Source organism: Mytilus edulis, chromosome 2 (assembly GCF_963676685.1).
Source record: "Mytilus edulis chromosome 2, xbMytEdul2.2, whole genome shotgun sequence".
Classification (NCBI taxonomy): Eukaryota; Metazoa; Mollusca; class Bivalvia; order Mytilida; family Mytilidae; genus Mytilus; species Mytilus edulis.
In genome coordinates this window covers 17,030,139-17,051,550 of record NC_092345.1, presented here as the reverse complement: position 1 = coordinate 17,051,550, position 21,412 = coordinate 17,030,139, and the positions used below count along the sequence as shown (strand labels likewise).

At 32.1% G+C, this 21,412-nt stretch overlaps 2 protein-coding genes across 2 annotated transcripts; both read left to right on the top strand.

Annotated features, from left to right (window-relative positions):
* The first annotated feature begins 1,249 nt into the window (after positions 1-1,249).
* LOC139511587 (uncharacterized) lies at positions 1,250-12,519 on the top strand. Its single transcript, XM_071298432.1, has 6 exons — positions 1,250-2,010; positions 3,339-3,465; positions 5,564-5,609; positions 6,599-6,673; positions 9,635-9,802; positions 10,696-12,519. Exons 1-6 carry the CDS (start codon positions 1,916-1,918, stop codon positions 10,719-10,721), a joined length of 537 nt encoding a protein of 178 aa, XP_071154533.1. The 5' UTR covers positions 1,250-1,915; the 3' UTR covers positions 10,722-12,519.
* A 3,874-nt stretch (positions 12,520-16,393) lies between these two features.
* On the top strand, positions 16,394-21,369 carry LOC139511589 (kelch-like protein 38). Its single transcript, XM_071298439.1, has 3 exons — positions 16,394-16,657; positions 18,270-18,446; positions 19,600-21,369. The coding sequence occupies exons 2-3, from the start codon at positions 18,280-18,282 to the stop codon at positions 21,269-21,271; spliced, it is 1,839 nt and encodes a 612-aa protein (XP_071154540.1). The 5' UTR covers positions 16,394-16,657; positions 18,270-18,279; the 3' UTR covers positions 21,272-21,369.
* The last annotated feature ends 43 nt before the right edge of the window (positions 21,370-21,412 follow it).

Here is a 21,412-nt window from a genome sequence, read left to right as displayed (position 1 = left end):
CAAGGTAACAAACTAAAACAACTAGGGGGATCGCATAGAATTTAAAGAAACCGGTATGGATAAGGCGACAGGATTAGCGTCACCTATACAAATGCATTACCCGGGCTGCGTTCAATATCGTAGCAGCTACGTAGTGCTATGTAGATTTTGACTATTGAACGTGTAACTATAGACTAGTTGTAACATAAATATTGTTAGCAGCTACGTAGCGGCTACGTAGCTACTACGATATTGAACTCGACCCTGCTCTTCGATTTCAAACTCAGTTATATAAAATGGGAATAGGACACAATCGGGAAATTTTAAGTTTGACGACTGTATTGGTTTCTAAAGATCTAAGATCGCTAAAACATGTCACTAGTGAATTGAGGAAACGACTCATTGTATCAGTCAAAATAATCTTTATGCTGACCAAACTGAAGTTTCGATTTATCACTTTTACTTCATAACTGTGAGCAGTATTTGTGTAAGCAGTCTGCCAAAGTTTAATGAAGTCCGTATAGTGTTATATGCACGAGCATAACGTATTAACAAATGTGTGAACACCATACGACGTAGCAGATAGTATGTTAATGCGACAGAGAGGAGTAAATTATTATTATTCCAGCATTTTGATAGAAACTTGCCGAAGCTTTCATGAATATTGTAAATTGTTTAAGAAATTGTTATATCAACCAATCAATAAGTCTTTAAGAGATAGTGTATAGTTTGATATTGTGGAAAATATCTTACTTTCTTTTAAAATATATTGAAGGAATATACTCCTTAAGCAGTTGCAATAAAGACATTGAAATTTCACATTTGGGACGCTAAATTAATCTCTTTTCAATTTGTAGAAAAATTTGGTTCTAAATTTAAAGGATAATGTTATCAACGTGAAAGGGGTTGAGGCTAAAACATATTGAACAATTCAATAGAAAACAAAATGTGTATAATATATATACAACGCAGTTGAAGATAATAATAGTTTTTTCAGTTCTTTCGCTTGTGACGTCCATGTATGAAGCAAATTATGAAGGAGATGAACATTGGAGCATTGGAGATGCGGACCAAATAAACTATTTTCTTTTTATTCGTTTCCACTTGATCTGAATGACGTAGAGTTGAGCATCTAATGTTTGCTCTATCAAGTAACACAAAACTTATTTTACATCAAATAATTCACATTTTTAAAAGAATTGTATATCAAATTTAAAACAGATAAATGCGCATATCCACGTACGTATTTTTGTTTTATTTTTCGCTTTGTGCTAAATGAAACCCAATATTTTAATGCAGTTTATCCATTTGACTGACACGTTTCGGATCAACTACACTAAGGTACTTGCAACTGTAATTGTATCTTGAGACTCAACTACGAACTTGTCTTATAACAAAGTTTATTGTACGAACTAGTTATTGGACTATTCATATATTAATTTATTGGTGTCTTAGTGTTTTATTGAAGCCTAACAAAATATATTAGAACACCGAAGGAAATGACCTAGTTAAACAATTGTGAATGTTAAATGCATTTGAAAGGTAAATAAAAACATTTTAAAATTCGTCAAGCTGTTCAGGATAATTTTAACGATTGAATTTATTATGTTAAGGAAGATATATAGTTCATCGACAAGGTTACATTACCATAAGTGATAAAACTGTGTTACCTGACTTTGAATTAATGATATCGCGTTCATAAACGAAAAAGAGATACTTATAAATTTCTTACGTAACGAATATTCTATCTAAGAAGGTTCTGCAAGTTGCATAATTCGGCATTAATTATACATATCGTCTGGATTTTGCCAGTAACTTTTAATTCAACCAATGATTTATTAAAAAAGGTCAGAACGCAAACAGTGGGATTATAGACTTAATAAACTCATACATATGACCAAATCGACGAATAGTCACTAAAGAAACACAATATGCGATGAATGACAATCAACGAAAGATATCCATTTTCCTGGCCATTCTCGGGTCAATATTATTGATAGTGTGTTCTGGATTATACGAGTTTACTAAATGGTATGTATCGTATGTTTTGTACATATTGGTGAATAACATTTGTGATTCTATCAAATCTAACACATGCTATCATGTCCCCTATTCGGTTCAGCTGATCGGAATCAGAAACCAAGTTTTCCAGTCACATGGCGTTTGTCATAGGTGTTTTGTATGTAGAAAAAAATCCTATCTTAACATACTGGATAAATTGAGACAACCTTAAATAATAATTTTAAATAGTGAATAAAATTAGTCCTTAGTACACGCCAATAAGACAGAATCGCATCAGATATATAAAAAAAAAGAACTTGTGATAAAGAGACATCTAATACCAAAAAGGACATCATGTAAACCTTATTAGCCGAACAGTAAAGAACAACGCCATTGCAAAATGGAATTACGACAGAAAGATGTCTGTTTGTCTTTGTTTATTTTCAATATATGAGTTTGAATGATCCTCTGGTATTTCGCCTCTATTTTACTAGCTTCCTTTCGATCTTTTTTTCGAAAATCTCAACGATGTCTCTTATGATTGAAGAAATAAGTCGGCAAGATTAAGATTCCAGTTTGTACCTGAAGAAATACATAGTGTTCCTACAACAATTTTGTTTTATCTTCGTTGGCCATTCCCTTATATGCAACAAAGTTGGACTAATTATTATAGTACATTTTTAAAGATATACCGAAAAAAGAACAATAGTGTAAAGGTCAGATCAGTCAAATGTTTTCTACTTTATCAAAAGGAAATGGCTTCCGATATTTGTATACGTACTTAAATAGATCTCATATATTCTAACGTATCACCACCGTCCATAGAGGAGTAGAAGTTTCATGATAACTCTGAAGGCCGGGTAATATTGCTTATTGTAAGGACATTGTTATGTTATCTTATGCAGTAAAGACAGATTCAGGTTTTATCTTTGCAACTTGGTTAAAATTCTACAGGGGAAAAAAATGTTTTCTTTTTATTTGTGCGGTGATCCAGAAGAATAATCAAGGTAGTCGGCGTAACTAAAAAAAACACATAGAGGGTGAAAAAGAAAATAGTAGCTCTATAAAGATGTACGTGAAGTTCCTAGATATACCACACGAGAGTTTATACTTAAAATGCTTAATGTTGCACTAATGGCTGAACTTAACTATGCCTAATTAAACACAAACGGTAATTGTCTATTCTGTATAAACCCTCTTGCAGGTATTAAACTGCTATGAAAATATCTAGTTTAAAATCTAGATATTTGTGTAATAACTGCAACGTCGTGAACATTGAGTTTCTGTTCTTGTTTAAGGCAAATATGAAAATTTGAATATGCAAAATGATTTGTTCGACTACTTTCTTTTTTTTCTAGGCGAAAGTCAGAGCTTTCAACCGCAGATATCATAGCTACAAGTAGCATAATAGTTATTTCGATATTAGTCTTAGTTCTATCACTGGTAGCTTGCTGTAAGGGATGGCACAAGGTTCATGCTCACAAGGTTTGGATGTTTGCGAGATTTTATGATGAACAATTGATATAATAATAATAATAATAATAATAATAATAATAATAATAATAATAATAATAATAATAATAATAATAATAATAATAATAATAATAATAATAATAATAATAATAATAATAATAATAATAATATAATAATAATAATAATAATAATAATAATAATGAATAACGGAACAAACCGAAATCAGGGGTGAAAATTAGGTTCTTTGGAATGTTACTTGTATGACATTTGTTGAAATATCATAATTATATAGTTATCAGTGATCACGCATTGAGGAATTGGTGAAATGACTCTTATCTAGCCAGAAGAAACCACCAACAAAAAAAACAAAAAAAAAACCCAACTCAACAAGATAACCATTGGTCTTGTAAATTATATAATTAAACATATACACATGATAGGATTATGAAGTAGAACACTTTATATAAAGGGAGAAAAAGACAAGTTTGAATTTAAAGTTTTACTGTAACACACATGAATTTTTACGGCATCATAATTTTATTGTTTTAATTACCCCAAACTATATATATGTAACACTCAGAAACGTGTCCTCCCCCTCAAACGTGTCCGATTCCCCCAAACGTGTCTACATCGACGTCACTGAACTGCAAAACATGTCTAGTTGTAAAACAGCGCCAAAGCTTCTCATTTGTATAAACGCCCAAACGTGTCCATTAAAAAAAAACACCCAAACGTGTCCATTTTTTTTTTACTGGAATTATTATTCGTGTCAATATCATTAATACGTGAAGATAATAAATCAGACACCTCGTGAATGGAGAATGTCCCATTCTCTGCGCGTTTCTTACTGAAGTCATCTAGTGTTAATCCCGAATAACCGTTAAAAATTAGATCTTATTTTAAATTTCCGATATGATAAAAGAACCTATCTACAGTATAGATAAGAAGATGTGGTATGATTGCAAATGACCCAGAAATTAACAGCTACTAGTATAGGTCATCGTACGACATTCAACAATGAGCAAAGCCGTTTCCGCATATTCAGCTATAAAAGGCCCCGAAATGACAAATGTATTTTATTGCTAACATGATATCTTTCAAATAATTCATTAAATATTTGGCACTGGACTTTATGTCTCTTGTTCATGTGTCTTTATTGATGTTCAAAACTTAAAATTTATTGAAAAACCTGATTCCCAGTTTATGATCTAAACTATCAGAACTGTTGAAAGAAAGGAAGTCAATTCTGCTGAATTAATATAAAATGCATCAACGGAGTTTACTAGTACAAAATAAGTTACATATTAAACGATTAATTCAACAGTACAAGAATTATTTGTATGTTCGCTCTAAATGAGCATGAAATACTTGCAACTGGACAATAATCAATTTCAGTCAAAAGTCAATTCATATGTTACAGATTGAATTTGCAATATTTTTTTTTATGCTAATCAATAACAACTGGCATTGAACAAACTAATGTTAATAAATGCCCACTTCATCATCTTTGTCCCCCATCACATAATTGCGGTAAACGTTATTGATTTGGGACATGCATGTATTAGCGCTAAAAGACGTGAGGCGTTCTGGCGTGTAATAATGGACACGTTTTGGCGAATAACAATTATCGGACACGTTTGGGAATAATTGAATATTACGGACACGTTTGGGGAGAATAGACACGTTTGGGGGAATCGGACACGTTTGGGGGGAAGAACACGTTTGGGAGTGTTACATATATACCGTTAGACACTGCATATATGCCTTTGACGTGATTGGTCATTAAAACCAATTAAACTCTTTTTTCTTGTTTTATCAGTAAATAGTATTATATAGTATGCATCTTTCAGTACTAGCATGTTTTTTTTCAAATGTTGATTAACATTCAAGTTAATATTAATAACAAAAAGCAATCACACAAGATACAAGCTTAAATATGTTATGTCTTTATCCATCTATTAAAGTATAGACGAATACGAAAAACATATAAAAGCTATATGACCAAACTTATCCAATAATATATCGATTCATTTGACAGTGAGTGTGCTTATTCAGGTGATTCCTTAAGCTACACATTTTTTTTATTATACTTGTATTATGTATATTGTAGGAAATAATTCGAAAGACATCATACATTCCTGTAACAGTACTTATGGGTAAGTTATGTAAGGGGGCACACTGTACAAATATACATTAGATATATATGCAGTAATCACATGAATTAACTTCGAATACTCGTTTACGTACGAGCCAAAATCAAATCAGAGAAATTGCTGTTTAAAAATGGACGAAAGATATCAAAAGGACAGTCAGACTGATCATATATTGAAAATAAACTAACAACGCCGTTTGTCCTATATTAAGGATACAATGTACTATGTTATGATTTTAAACAATGAAAAGCAAACCGAGTGAGTATATACTTTTTTTCAAATGACATATCCCCCTCCTTAAAACGAAAACCCCACTTAAATATAAGTATTCAATTACAAAGGGGAAAACAAAAACATCCCAAATATAGAAAAGAACATATTAAATAACTTTCAAGCAGAATTATCAAAATATAAATGTATCTGCACATCAAACAAAAGATAAAGCAACAAGAACACCATCGATAATTTTACTCAGATTTTCTGGTAACGTGCTTCGTTTCTGAACCATAAATGACAAAAGGTTTGTTCTTTAAGCCAAAGTGCAGTCATCAGACTCCCACACCCACATTGGGAAAGATAATTAGTGTATACACATTCCACATGGAAAATGTCCATGGTTACAATTTTTCTGCACCAGACGTATACATATAAATTTTTGAATAAGGTCAACGAAATAAAATTGAGAATGGATATGGGGAATATGTCAAAAACATAACCCGAACAAAAAGCAGACAACAGCCAAAGGCCACAAGGTTTAAGTATTTATTGCTATTGAGTTCAATAGCTTACATGCAAACAGCATTAATCTATCAAGGAATCCCTTAAAATTCCATGAATCCAAACAGGAATATTAAGCACAAGATAAATAAATTTTGAAAACCATTTAACATCCAGAATCCAGTAGGAGACATAGAATCAGTTTATATATAGATACATTTGTAATTGAAATGGTGACACTTGTTTTATCATCTTTTGTAAATTTTCATGTGCAGGATCGAATTGTGGTATTTGCATCGAACCAAAGGATTCAAAGAGAGAAAAAGTAGTAAAGCTTACATGTGATCATAGTAAGTTGTATCAATAAATAAAGGCAACAGTAGTATACCGCTGTTCAATAGTCATACATCGATTAAAGGAGCACTAGCTGTCAAATTCATGTTCAAATTCTCATTTTTTATTTATAACAATGTAAAACATTTTTCCAAACTATCAAAAGTATAAAAGAAACAATTTACAGGCCATGGTCTCAATAAGATTTAGCTTCGTTTCGTGTGAGTTTAAGCCTAGACGCCATCTAATTAACTTTTGAGTTGACCTTTCTATGACCATATAAGCGATATAAACAAAGATATAAATAGATTAAGCAACTCGCGCAATTGAATTCTTATAGGCCTGTTAAATTTTGTATTATAGATTAAAAATTTATGCTTATCGTCGTTTTTACCTCTATAGGAATGATTTTTGTGGATCGAATCAGTCAATCAAATTAGTTACCTTTGTTTCACTTTCCATGTTGACATTCTTTTCCTTTTAATAACCGTACACGAACAATGCATGCGTTATTCTATCTCTTTCTACGATGTTAAATTGGACTTCACATGAATACGGATTTAATAACGTCGAATAGTTCATTATCAATTTTTATTAGCTTAATTTGACAAAATTGAACCATTTTAGCTGCTACAAGCGAATTATTATTTCACTATTTCACTTTCATTAATGATTGAACAAAAAAACATTTAATACTTTAGATTTTAATACATCTCGTAGCTAGTGCCCATTTAAGCGAAAACAAATCCGGGTAACAAACTTAAACCGAGGAAAACACACCAACAGTAACACTGAACTGCAACAAAATCATACGCCAGCATACATTGAAACGGACAATTTGATAACAACTGCCATTTTCCTTACCAGATACAGGATATTCTAAGAAAAATTATGGTTTGAACCTGGTTGATTAAATACGGCTTACAAACATAAAAGGGAGAAACCATTTTAAAATATAAATTTTCTGTCACTGGATTAATATTTTATACGGAATAATAAATTTACTAGAAAGGTACAAAACTGACTTGTCTGTTAAATAGAAGACGGAAAGTCTTAGATTATTTGTTGGACAAAGTAAATATATATTTCATGATAACTTTTCCGTGCAAGAAAGAGGGGAGGGAGGGCATAAACATAGAAATTTAATAGTTGCTGCTAATTGAAACTAAGAATTTTAATACTGTCATTGATATATGTCTTTCCATAACGCTTTGCCCGGTCACGTTCGATGCTAAAACATCCTGTATGCATTTTATAGAAAAACTAGAGGCTCTAAAGAGCCTGTGTCGCTCACCCTGGTCTATGTGCATATTAAACAAAGGACATAGATGGATTCATGACAAAATTGTGCTTTGGTGATGGTGATGTGTTTGTATATCTTTAGATACAGAGGAAAATATTTTGTAAAAATTTACAAAAATTTACCAAATTAATGAAAATGGACTATAAAGAGCAATGACTCTTTAAGGGGTCAACTGACCATTTTGATCATGTTGACTTATTTTTAGATCTTACTTTGCTGAACATTATTGCTGTTTACAGTTTATCTCTATCTATAATAGTATTCAAGATAATAACCAAAAACGGCAGAATTTCTTTAAAAATTACCAATTCAGGGGCAGCAACCCAACAACCGGTTGTCTGATTCATCTGAAAATTTCAGGGCAGATAGATCTTGACTTGATAAACAATTTTACTTCGTGTCAGATTTGCTCTAAATACTTTGGTTTCAGAGTTATAAGCCAAAATCTACATTTTACCCCTATGTTCTATTTTGAGCCATGGCGGACATCTTGGTTGATTGGCCGGGTCACCGGACACATTTTTTAACCTAGATACCCCAATGATGATTGTGGCCAAGTTTGGTTAAATTTTGCCAAGTCGTTTCAGAGGAGAAGGTGTTTGTAAAAGTTAACGACGACGGACGACGGACGCAAAGTGATGAGAAAAGCTCACTTGGACCTTTGGGCCAGGTGAGCTAAAAAATAGACATACTTCAGCCACGATGTCGAATGAATAAAAGATGTCTTATATGTGTGTTAAGTCTGTGTCTTGCGCGTATGGCACACATAAAAATGTGCCTCAGTAGAAAATGCAATTTGTGCAATTTTTCAGTTATCATTAGTTAAGTTTATGACAAGATTAATCAATTCAAGCTTTCTTTTTACAAACGTCACTGAAATCTTTACCTCTGAATTGCGCATTTAAAAGTTAGGTACATGTCAATGTCGAAAAGCTATCTACAATCTAGAAAAGTATCATTTTACTTTTCGTTAGTCAATATGCGTGACAAAATCTGTGACTTCAAAAAACTATGTTAAGTGATTCAAATCTTATTTACTATTAAGTTGAATTGTCAATAAGATCAAAATCGGAGAACTGGATTTGACTAGACATATTTTGTTTCGTTTTTATTTACGGCGGAGGTCAATATATGAACTATGTTAGAATTAGATGTACAATTGCTACTCTTCAACCGAGACCAAATGAGGTGATTGTATGCATATTTAGAGGTCGCAGTACGGCCTTCAACAATGATAAACCTATACCACAGTTTACTAAATAAAAGAACTTTCCTTTGTGGTATTGATTTATTATATAAACATAAGATGTACCTGAGACAGTAGCATATAATCCACCCGTAAAAGCAAACAGGTGAATTAGGAAAAAAGAGAAAGACATTATCTCAAAAAAAATCACAGCTTATAACATGTACATACATATGCATCTGATACTAACATATAAATAACTGAAGAATCTAATATTCAAAATGAGACTGATTATTTTTTGTGTGAAATAGAATGGAAACAAGGCATCATCACATCTTCCAACTGTTCACTTTCTTTCACGTCTTACAATTAATTCATTTTTCTTCAATCAGTGAAAAAAAAATTATAAGATAAAATTGTTAACAGTGTCATAAAATATAATCAGTTTGGTTTTATTCAGATTTGTGCAATTTTTGTGTTATATTTTAGCATTTCATAAGGATTGTGTTAATAAGTCCTTCGACACACAACTGAAATGTCCCATATGTAGACAAACTCCTTCAAAGTTCTCCTCTGTAGAACGTGTCCTATACAGGATGTATGGAACAGTCAGCAAGAAAATGCAATCCATGAAAACAAAAGAAATAAATGATTCAAGTAAGATACATATATCATAATCAAAAAGAATTTTTTTCTCAGAAAACACTTTCTATACATCCTCAATTGTAAACAGCATGTTGAAGTGCATGATACATTTTATGCAACCCAGTGATATCTTATAAACAAATTACAAGCAACACATTCAAGATATGGAGGTTTTTTAAGAAAGACTTAGAAGTGTGACGTTAACATGAAAAACTATATACTTGTAGGCTACATCCAACTGTTTTGCAATGAATATTGTCAATAATAAAAAATAAACCTACACTTTCTTAATGTAATGCGTCCGAAGCGCTTTTCTGGATACACCTTCATTAGGTACGTCAAAAACCAAACACTTAAAAAACCGAAATAGCTTGGGGACTAAATGAAAAAAAACTGAAAATAATTATTAGTCAAATCTATTTTATGTAAACTTTAACTAAGAGAGTTGAAACCATTTCTTAACATCTTCTACATTAATAAAACAGATACCATTGGGGGCTGATAGTCCAGTAGCAGAGTTACCAACATAAAATGTCCATGCGTCCGAAGCGCTTTTCTCGATTTACTTTCATCAGTAAAGTTCAAAGCCGAATGTTTGAAAGCCTATGATGTTTATGTAAAGGAAACAGTAGTATATACCGCTGTTCAATAGACATAAAGTTATTACGCGAAAATAAATCAGAATTAAAACTATAACGGGGGAAGCACATCAACTATATGAAGAAAACATTAGAACAACAGAGACACTGAATTGCATTAGAACAACAGGGAGACTGAACTGCATCAGAACAAATAGTTGACAAGCAACCGATGAATAGAAAATAAATATTTGAATACAAATCACAAACAAAAAACACCTGATAGTCATCATGAAACCATTTGCCAACATCTGTTTTATTTTTTAGTTACAAATGAAAGTACAACAGTATAAATGCAGTATAAATGGTTTTTATATGTGGAACAATGCAGCATAATTGCCTCAACATACAGAACAATGAATTCAATTAATTATGAGATTATAATATATTTTATGATAGATGAATGAGTTGGTTAGTTAGTCAGACGAGTGTCTTACAGATGTGTGATTTCATATAAACGAAAGAGAGTCTTGATGAATCGTTGTGTTCATATTGATAAATGATTGGACGAATGAATAGACTGTGTATTGGGTTTGGATGTTTCATATTAACGGATGAATAATCATAACAATCGAGGTATTAACATTGATTGCTGATTGATCGAATGAATGGAAAAAGTGGATTCATAATTCATACCAATGGAGATAAGACGAGTAAGCGGTGCAGAATAAAAAAGAGATAGTTACCTTCATGCATATTGATGAATGATTGGACGAATGAATAGAAGGGGTGGGTGCTTGATTCATACCGATGGTGATAAGACGAAGAAGCGGTGCAGGATAAAAAAAAAGTGGTGGTTGCCTGCGTGCATATTGATGTATGATTGGACGAATAAATAGAAAGGGTGAATGCTTAGTTCATACCGATGGAGATAAGACGAAAAAGTGGTGCAGGATAAAAAAAAAGGGATGGTTTCCTGCGTGCATATTGATGAATGATTGGGCGAATGAATAGAAGGGGTGAATGCTTAATTCATACCGATGGAGATAAGACGAATAAGCGATACAGGCTTATAAAATAGACGGTTGCCTGCATTCATATTGATGGATGATTGGACGAATGAATAGAAGGGGTGGATGCTTATTTCAAACCGACGGAGATAAGAAGAATAAGCGGTGCAGGATAAAAAAAGAGATGGTTGCCTGCGTGCATATTGATGGATGATTGGACGAATAAATAGAAGGGGTGGATGATTATTTCATACCGATCATATCCAGAAATCAACGCCACTTATCTTAATTGAATATTACACTGAAGAAATCGGATACGGGTCACGGCAATTATATTGAAATGCATATGATAGGGAAGTTTAAAAAAAATGTCTGTTTTAACTTTAATATAAGTGATGGACAGGTTGCAGGGACAAAAAACAAATATACACAACAATATACACCATTTAATTGAAACATAATGACTGTCGTTGCAAAAATCAAGGTTGCTGAGCTATTTTAAAAATCGAAGCGAGAGGCTTTAAACATAACAATATAAAATACAGGCTTAAATGGCTGAAACGTCAAATTTACAAACTTCGTGTTGAAAATTGACTAGCAAGGTCATTACAAAAACAGGTTGCGGGATAAAACTTGAAACTTGAATATCCAAAGAATAAGCAAGTCCAAACGTTGTATGTGTAGTCGTTTAACTCTAGGTTCTTTCGTAAAGTTAAAATGACCCTATTTCAAGAAGAAAAAACTCACGAAAACACGAAAAATTCACTAAATTCACGTTCATTGTTTTGATTTTGACCGCCTGACAACTTTACGGAAATATGAGAGTGATTATAAACAAGGACTCTGTGACGGGCAACTTACAATATCAGTGTTTTAAAGTTTTTAATTATATCAAGCCAGTCCCATTTAAACTATTATCACGTGGTACAATTCTCATTTACATATTATGAATATTAATTAGCAAAAGTACTACTTATTTCTGGCTATGTTGAGATAGGACGAATGAGCGTTGCAGGATCAATTTATGTTATTTGATGAATGGTCGAATCAAATGAATGAATGATTTGAAGAAAGAGTGATCTTAGCGTATGGTAGAGTTAATATGATTTGATGACGTAATTTTATAAAATGTTGATAAATGGATTTTATTTTTATTATTAAGCAGTGTAATTTTACATACATTGTATCTACGTAGACTATATCAACAATTTTCATATACATTGATAAAGTATAACGTATGCTACAGTCTTTCATAATATGTTGAAAGTCCAGCATTTTTACAAGTCTATTTTTCAAAAATGGTTAAATTATATTAGTATCTCCTGTCAAAGAAATGTGCTTTATTAATACTATTAAAATTGTTAATTAAACTTTGAAATGATCGAAATACTAAAACTTTCTACCGCAGAAATAGATAACCTTAGATGTATTTAGCAAAACCTTTAGGAATTATTTTGTCCGAATTGCTTTTCAATTCTGTACTTTATTTGTCCTAATTTTCAAAATTAGAAATTGGCGAGTTTTGTTATACCATCACTTTTAAATTTTATTATCTTGAAGCAAATTATTGACGGAAGGGTATTAGCGCTATTGCAATATTTTACATTTTTTTACGTTATAACGCAAATGTCTGATTTATTTCGACATAATGCCAACATATAAAAAGTATAAAAAGAAGTTTGTGTGGCGCTTATACTTTCCCGTAGAGATACTAAGTCATTGCTGTCTAAAGAATACCATTGATGAATGCTTGGGAGACTTATCTGTCCTGTTTTGTATATATATATCACAAGGTTGAATATCAGTAATGTTTAAGTATGTTGAAGGGGCATTAGCTGTCAAATATATGTTCCCCGTTTTAACTCAGATTTTCACATTTGATTTATACCATAATCAATTTTTTTATAAAAGAAGTAAAATGTCTAGAATAAGCAATTTACAAAGCATGTACTTGACATTACATATCAATATTTCTTATGTTGTTGGTTTTTTTTTTGTCTAGACGCCATCTATTTAACCAACCAGGTGGCCTCCGAAGACTGTCCGATATTAAAATAATTGAAGATGTAAATAATAAGCAGATAGAGAACTCCTGCAATTGGATTTTTCTAATTCTGTTTGCTTTCATCTTATAGGTAAAATATATATGTGAATCATTGTATTTACCTGCGTAAGAATTAGTTTTTGTGGCAAGCGGTTTAACTCTGTTACACTGTCAATGTTGAATTGCTTTCTTTTTAACAACCGAACACGCCTTATTCACACGTTATCCAGTTCTAGCTAAGGTTTTAAATTAAAGGTCACATTCAAATTCTTTATTAACTTTACGCCTTACGGCTCATCAGTATAATCAAGTACATGTACAGTGTATATATATGGCATATTACAAATAATATAAACAATATGCATAATAAACAATAGGTGACGTCAGAAGTTTCATCAATACAAAATATCTTTTATTTCAATAAACTGGTTCTTAATTAAAAGAGAAATGTATATACTTTCAAGTTACAAAGCTGTTTTGTGTTTTCACCTGACAACAATTCTATTAATTTAAAAGTGAATGAACAGATTGATGATGTCGTATTATACGCTTGCAAGTGAATAATTCAACAGCGATGTTTCTGAGCTTATTTTGACAAAATTGCATCTAACTGGCTGCTATAAGGACTTACTATTTCATTCACTTTTATAAATAATTGAACAAAAAAACTATATTTTATTTTTTTGTTATAGCTTGTGCCCCTTTATAATGATTAATCTTCGAATATACAAACTTTTAATTATTCACGATGCTTTTTTTTTCCGTCGGCTTATATTGAAGATGATAGTTTTAATGTACTATCCAAAATACCCCTTTTAATAATCGGTCAGTTTTGATCACTGTCATACTGAGTATCGAATCTATATTTCAAAATCAGCACACATGCACTTCATCAGAGCAATCATTATGACTGAACTAGAATTAATGACCTGTCTCGATTCAAATTTTATATGATATCAGAGTATATGATATGCGTAGATGGGCAGGATCTGCTTATCCTTCCGGAGCACCTGAGATCACCCCAAGATTTTGGTGTGGTTCATGTTGCTTATCCTTAGTTTTTATATTGTGTCTTGTGTACTATTATTTGTCTCTTTTTCTTTCGCCCCTCTTTTTGAATCGAGTGGATCAAATCAAATGGAAATAAACACAAAACATACAATAAAGATAAGATACAGATAAAGATATTTTATTTCCTAATCATAAGGCTCATAACAAGCATGTAATCACATAAAGTAAAAATAAAAAGCCTTTCTCTCCCACTTGCATACACTCACATATACAACTATCGTTCTGATTAAGGATGATTGATTTAACAGTACAACATGTAAATGAAAAATGAAATACAGATAAAAATACAGACACAAATGTATTTTTATTTTTTATGAGGAGAGTCAGTTGCCTACATTGTATATGTGGAACGAAGGATAACTCTTACTGCCCAGAAAAGAAAAAGAAAAAAACAATTCAAGTATAATGTGACAATGAACTGGTGAAGACTATAAATAAGTTTTATAAGTTTCAGTTATAATGCCTAACAAGATTTTGTGAGGTAGACGAAATTGACTTTAAAACGATCGTATTGACTTTTGATGTGCAGAAATAGGCAGATCGGACATATTTTGACTTTAGTTACTTACTTCTTAAGTTTGGGATTAATTGTAATCAACATATTCCAATGAGACTGAAAAATGCTTTTTTTTATTATGATAAATAATAATTTTACCTGCCGTAGTCGTGCGTAAAATATATTTCGGTATTTCTCTTACGAAAATGACTTGTTTAATGGAACAAAACGTATTATTTGTAAACTTTCTCTTTACTCTTCACAATAGGCTTTTAAAAAATAACCTTTCCAACTGTATATTCCGAAAATTTTGTGAAAATCGAATAAGTGGCAATTCTTACCTTTCATACCTTAACTTTCATTGATAAAACATAATATTGACTCGTCCAGTGTCCAGTTTGAAGGTCATTTTAGTTACCGGTCACATTCATGCACGTTCTAATTAATCAATAGTCATGTATGAAAAGCATAAACAAGTTTGAAGGTAAACTAATAACAACTTAATCCAATCAAATTGCCTACGATTCAATAACAATGACCAGTCCACATCATAAAAATGTATAGGGGTAAACTGGGTAGGGAGAAAATGTCAGATATATTAAGTTCATTATTTTGCAATAACGAGTAAAAATTTGTTAACCAATAGATTTGTTATAATTTCATAATCATGTCGTTATGTATTGGTATAGTTTTTGGATCTTTCATTAGCGTATTTAAGGCTGTAGAAAGTTTGGCCTTCAAAAGTCAACATAATCATTGACTTAATAAAGAAAATTCGCCTTTTTAATACATTGAATGTTTCACAAATAATACGCGACAACAAAGCAAAATCATTTCTTAAAACACTGCAAAAAAAATAATTCTGATTGATGCAGTGGTATTGTCATAAATTGCACTGGAGTGAACAGTGGTACATCAAACGTCGAATTCCCTCACACAATGTTATCACACACTATAAGCAAATATTTAGCTTCTCAGTGTGTAAAATGAGGATAGCAATTCACATAATTTAGAGTTAAAATGAAGGCTATCGTTTGACATGAATCAAATAAGCAGTTTACTATTGGATATTTGGGATAAATATGGGTATAATACAGAGATTTAACAATATATCAGATTCAAATACTGAAATGAAATACAACAAACATGTCAACCATAACAAAGCAACACGGAAATATACATATATTAATATATAATATAAAAGTAACCATGTCTAATCGCCTAGGATCGAGGTAAAATATGCATCTTCACTCAATACTGTTTATAAATACCTCCGATGATAACTGCCAGAATCGACATCATCAGTGCATAGTGAGGAATAATAATTACAGTCACATGTTTATGTATCTGTCGGTGTTGTTATTATTATGTATATGCACGCACTAGAGGTGTAGAGGTACTTTATGGGGACAGTCTGGAAACAGTCTTAAATTGATCAGTTAAATACAGTATAAGATAAGATAAGTTTCTTATAATTGTATTATTACCTCAAAAAAATGTCTTTGAAAATTAATCTCTGTATTATTCACTATTGTGAATTGCATTTCATTTAGAATTATATAATTATATAATTGGTCCTAAGTATATATACAGAATATACATAACAATAAAATTATCTTTTTTCGCAATAAACGACTAAAGCATTAGCACGGAGGACGAGACTGTGAGGTAAGGTTTATTTTTACTCATCTTCCTACTAGTTGGTTGCTTCAACACAAAAAAAAAACTCACTCTGAAACAGTTTTTTAAAATAAAATATTCTTATTTATTTAATCTTCTGCTTTAGCTTAAAATTCTAAACGTATTTTGATGATTTGACTTTCAGTCATTCCTGTTTGGTCTATTTTATCGCTTCTCTCATGTATACCATTTGTCTAGAATAGTTATGTGAATATGTTTTTATTATTAGTTGTTATAAGCTTTGAATTAGGTTTTAGTTACTTTGAGTACCTTAAGATATGTAATTTGTGTTTTTGTTAGTGTTTTTCTTTTTGTGTGTACTTTGTGTCGATCTGATGGGTTACGTCATTTTCAATTGATGTTTTCAGTTCGTTTTATGTTGTACTGTTAAAAACATAACTATCCTAGGTTAGGTATAGATAAGGCGCCTGCAAATATGTTTAAATCCGCCATATTTTCTATGTGCCTGTCCAAAGTAATTCCAAAGTCGGGATTCGGCAATTTAGTGGTTGTCGTTTGTTGCTGTATATCATATTTGTATTTTTATTGTCTTGTACCAAAGTTAGGTAGCTAGTTACATATAGAATGAAATTCAAAACAGTGTGGCTGTTGCCATTGATTGACACATTAAATTCATCCATTGACTGGGACAACTTACGTGAACGTTTGTCTGTAACGACCACTGTTCACGACGTACCTACGATAGACATTTAAACTGTGGGGTCACCAAAGGTTTCTTAACGCCTTTAATTATAAGATAATTCGAAAAAATAATCAGGAATATTAACCGTTATGTTTTGATTTATATAATTGATATAAATCAAAACATCGTGTTATTTCTGATTAATTTTTTCGAATTACTTTATTAAGGTGTTGAGAACCTTTTGTGACCCCATAGTTTAAGTGTCTTTAAAAAGTACATAGTGAGCAGTGGTCGTTACATACAAACGTTCACCTAAATTGTCCCAGTCAATTGATGAATTTGATGTGTCAATCAATGGCCACAGCCACACTGTTTTGAATTTCATATTATCTCGTTTTCAAAAGATAAAATCACAAAAATCGAACTACGAGGAAAATATAATACGGAAAGTCCCTAGTCAAATGGCAAAATCAAAAGCAGAAACACATCAAACGAATGGATAACAACTGTCAAAATCCTGACTTGGTACAGATATTTTCTTGTGTAGAAAATGGTGGATTGAACCTGGGTTAATAGCTAGCTTTACCTCTCACTTGTATGACAGTTGCATAAAATTCAAGTATAGTGACAACGATTTGTGAACAAAACAAACAGAAATAATAGGTACAAATGTCAAAATAGGGGTAAAACGGTTTGAATTGTTGTACATTTGTCAGATCGGGGTCGTTGGTACATTATTCTGCGGGTCAAGGCATTATTCATTATTGAAGGCCGTACGGTGACCTATCATATACTTGTTAACTTTTTCGTCATTTGGTCTCTAGTGAAAAGTGGTCTCACTGGCTTTCATACCACATCTTCATATTTTTAAAATTATGCATGTTGATTATCCAGACTGAGTGTTTTAAAAATTCTATATATTACAATTGATTTTGACTATAAATCTGTTTATGACAGTGTATGGAAAATGGCGAAGTCTAAATTAGAGAGAAAACAAGACCACCAAAAAAGTCTACTGAAAGGATTATTGCAGCTTTATCAGGACCGGACACTTACTGACGTCACTCTTATTGTAGATAAGAGAACATTTCCATGCAACAGAAATGTGTTGGCAGCTAGTAGTCCTTACTTTCGGTACATATTTAACATTATAAGATTGATGAACCACAGTTCAGTCAGCCATTTCTACTAGATTGATTTTAAACATGAGATTGTTATATAACGTAAGGGTACCCAAATTGCACCTATTTAGAAAAAAAGCAACGGAAATCTTACAACATTTCCTAGAGACTAAACAATTTGTATTTTTTTGATTTGATACTATGCACGTCTTTCAACATAGGTAAACATATTTAGATATACACAAAACGTTCACAGTATTTATCAACAGATGGCAAAAAAATCAAAATGTTCGAAAACGTCACCGTACGACGTCATCAAAACGTCATCTTTTTAAAATTAGCAAAAACAATATATTATAAGCATCCATTTTGTAAAATATGAAGAGTAAGCATGGACTAATATCCAATTGTTCAAAATATTTGAAGAAATTAAACAAAAGCTCGGTTATTAGACTTTTGACGATGTGAATTTAAGCATGGATGCAATTTGGGTACTCCTCATTACAGAATCCTGGATAGTTTGGAGGTTGATTCAAACCCATTTTTTTATGGACTCAATATGGATTAAAAATCAAATTAGTGTACCTATACAATGAAGAAGGATAGGGTTACAAAATAAACACAGTATGGACATATTTTACTTGATCATAAAAAAACGTAGGTGAAAAAACTGTCAAAATAGGTGCAATTTGGGTACCGTCACGTTACATGTCAAGTGTAAAGTATGAAATCAATACGGTTCTCTAGATATAGAGTGGACACAATTTGTTACGGACGGACGGGTCACTATAGGACTACCCGCCCTAATTATACAACAGGCAAAGGGAACATTCAACTACAACGTCAAAGCACGAGCAACAATCTAAACGTTTCATAAGTAGTTTCTCTGACGATATGAAACAATACATTTCTAGTACACCTTAACTTCGGTTGCCAAACTTCATACATACAAAATCCCATTAAGCAACGTCATAAAGAGAGAAGATATCATGTAAACAGCAAAAACGATCAAAAAGACACAACACAAGATATTTCAATAAAGCTGAATTTGTAGGTCCACTTCTTAGCTATAGATTCTTAGACTTTTTTATATTTTGGACAAAAACTAAGGCGTTAAATGAATGTAAAGCACGTGTTTATAATTTTCTGGTTCCGTCTTCTTCCAGGGCTATGTTCACGAGTAACGTACAAGAGACATCACAGGAAAATATTTCACTATACGATGTCACAGCTGACGCAGTGGAGTGTATTTTGAACTTTATGTACTCTGGTGTTATTGACATAGGCCCGGACAATGCACAGGACATCTTCATGGCTTCAAATATGTTTGAGATATTGGATGTTGTTGACTGTTGTGTGGAGTATATGAATGGACAACTTCATTGTTCTAATTGCGTAGAAATGTATAGATTTGCACGCTATCATCATTGTAAAGCACTACAAGATGCTTGCAAACATTTTATTATGCAGCATTTTACTGATGTATCAACTACCGACCAATTTTTCGAGATCGATGCAAATTCCTTGGAGGAAATTTTACAGTCAGATGATATTTACGTAAAAACGGAGGATTTCATTTTTAAAGTAATCTGTGACTGGGTAAAATTTGATATAGGCTCGAGAAAATCTATTTTCCCAAGGTTATTTCATTTGGTGCGGCTTCCTCTTATTACCAAACAATTTTTCAATGATAGTATTATCAACAATGAATTAGTCCAAGGAAACCCTTTCTGTCTTAGCATTATTGATGAATTTCTACATTCAGCTTACAATACTCCATCAGACTTACAGATACAAAATGAACATAATGGTGCATATACAACTAAACAAAGATCGGGAATGTTGTGTAGAGATTTAATTGTGTTTTCTGGAGGGGCCAACGGAGAGCACGAGCGGTCCTTTACAGCATATGACCCAGAAACAAGGAAGAATTACTTCGGTCTTAAGCATCATCCAACGTTTGATTTAAAATATAGAATTGACTATTTCAAAATCGTAACTGTACAAGAAAATGAGACATATTTTATTGGTGGCATTTTTCATGACAACTACAGATTTTCTGAATCAGGCGAAGCTATGCGAAATGTGTATAAATATGATCAAAGATTATCAGTATGGAAAGCGTGTGATAATTTGATAACAGCAAGATGTGCATTTTCCGCATGTTGTCATGGAAACTGCTTATTTGTTTCTGGTGGGAAAACAGTGTATCCAACTGGTTATCCTCTAGATTCTTTCGAAATGTACGATGCTGAATTAGGATATTGGAAATTACTTGAGCCGATGCCACTTAAACTTTACCATCACGCATCCGCTATTGCAAATGGTGGCGTTTACATATTTGGTGGAAAAGATGTATTAGATGAATTTTCTGATATGGTTATGCGATACGATATAAAAACTGAGACATGGTATATCATTGACACTAAGTTAGTTAACCAAAGATGTGAACATTCTGCTATTACAATGAATAACGAGATCTATCTAATAGGTGGAGTCACAAGGAGCTCATATGCCGTTGTCATTCAGATATTTGACGTCAACACAAATAGATGGCGCCACGGCACTGATTTTCCGGATGACAGAAAGGTAACAGCCATTACTTCGATTGGTAATAAAATTTATGTGTGCGGTGGAATACGTCAGTTTATTCGAAGAAATAAACCCACAAGAACAGTAGAAAGCAAAGATTTGTATTCATATAATGTGATAACAGACGCGTGGTGGAAAGAATCTCGAATGGTGCAATATGCAAATTCAGTTACATGTACTTACGCAAATATCAATACGAGTTTCCGTACTGAAAGCGACTTTGTAAGCGTCGGTAGTGATGCGTAAGAAATACCAAATAAACAAACAGGATGTATGACATTAACAATAAACAACATGATATAATACTATCACTTGAATACGTCGAAATATTTCAGTTATGAAATCATTTTTTTATACGATTCGACCAATTACAATTTCGTCTTTGAA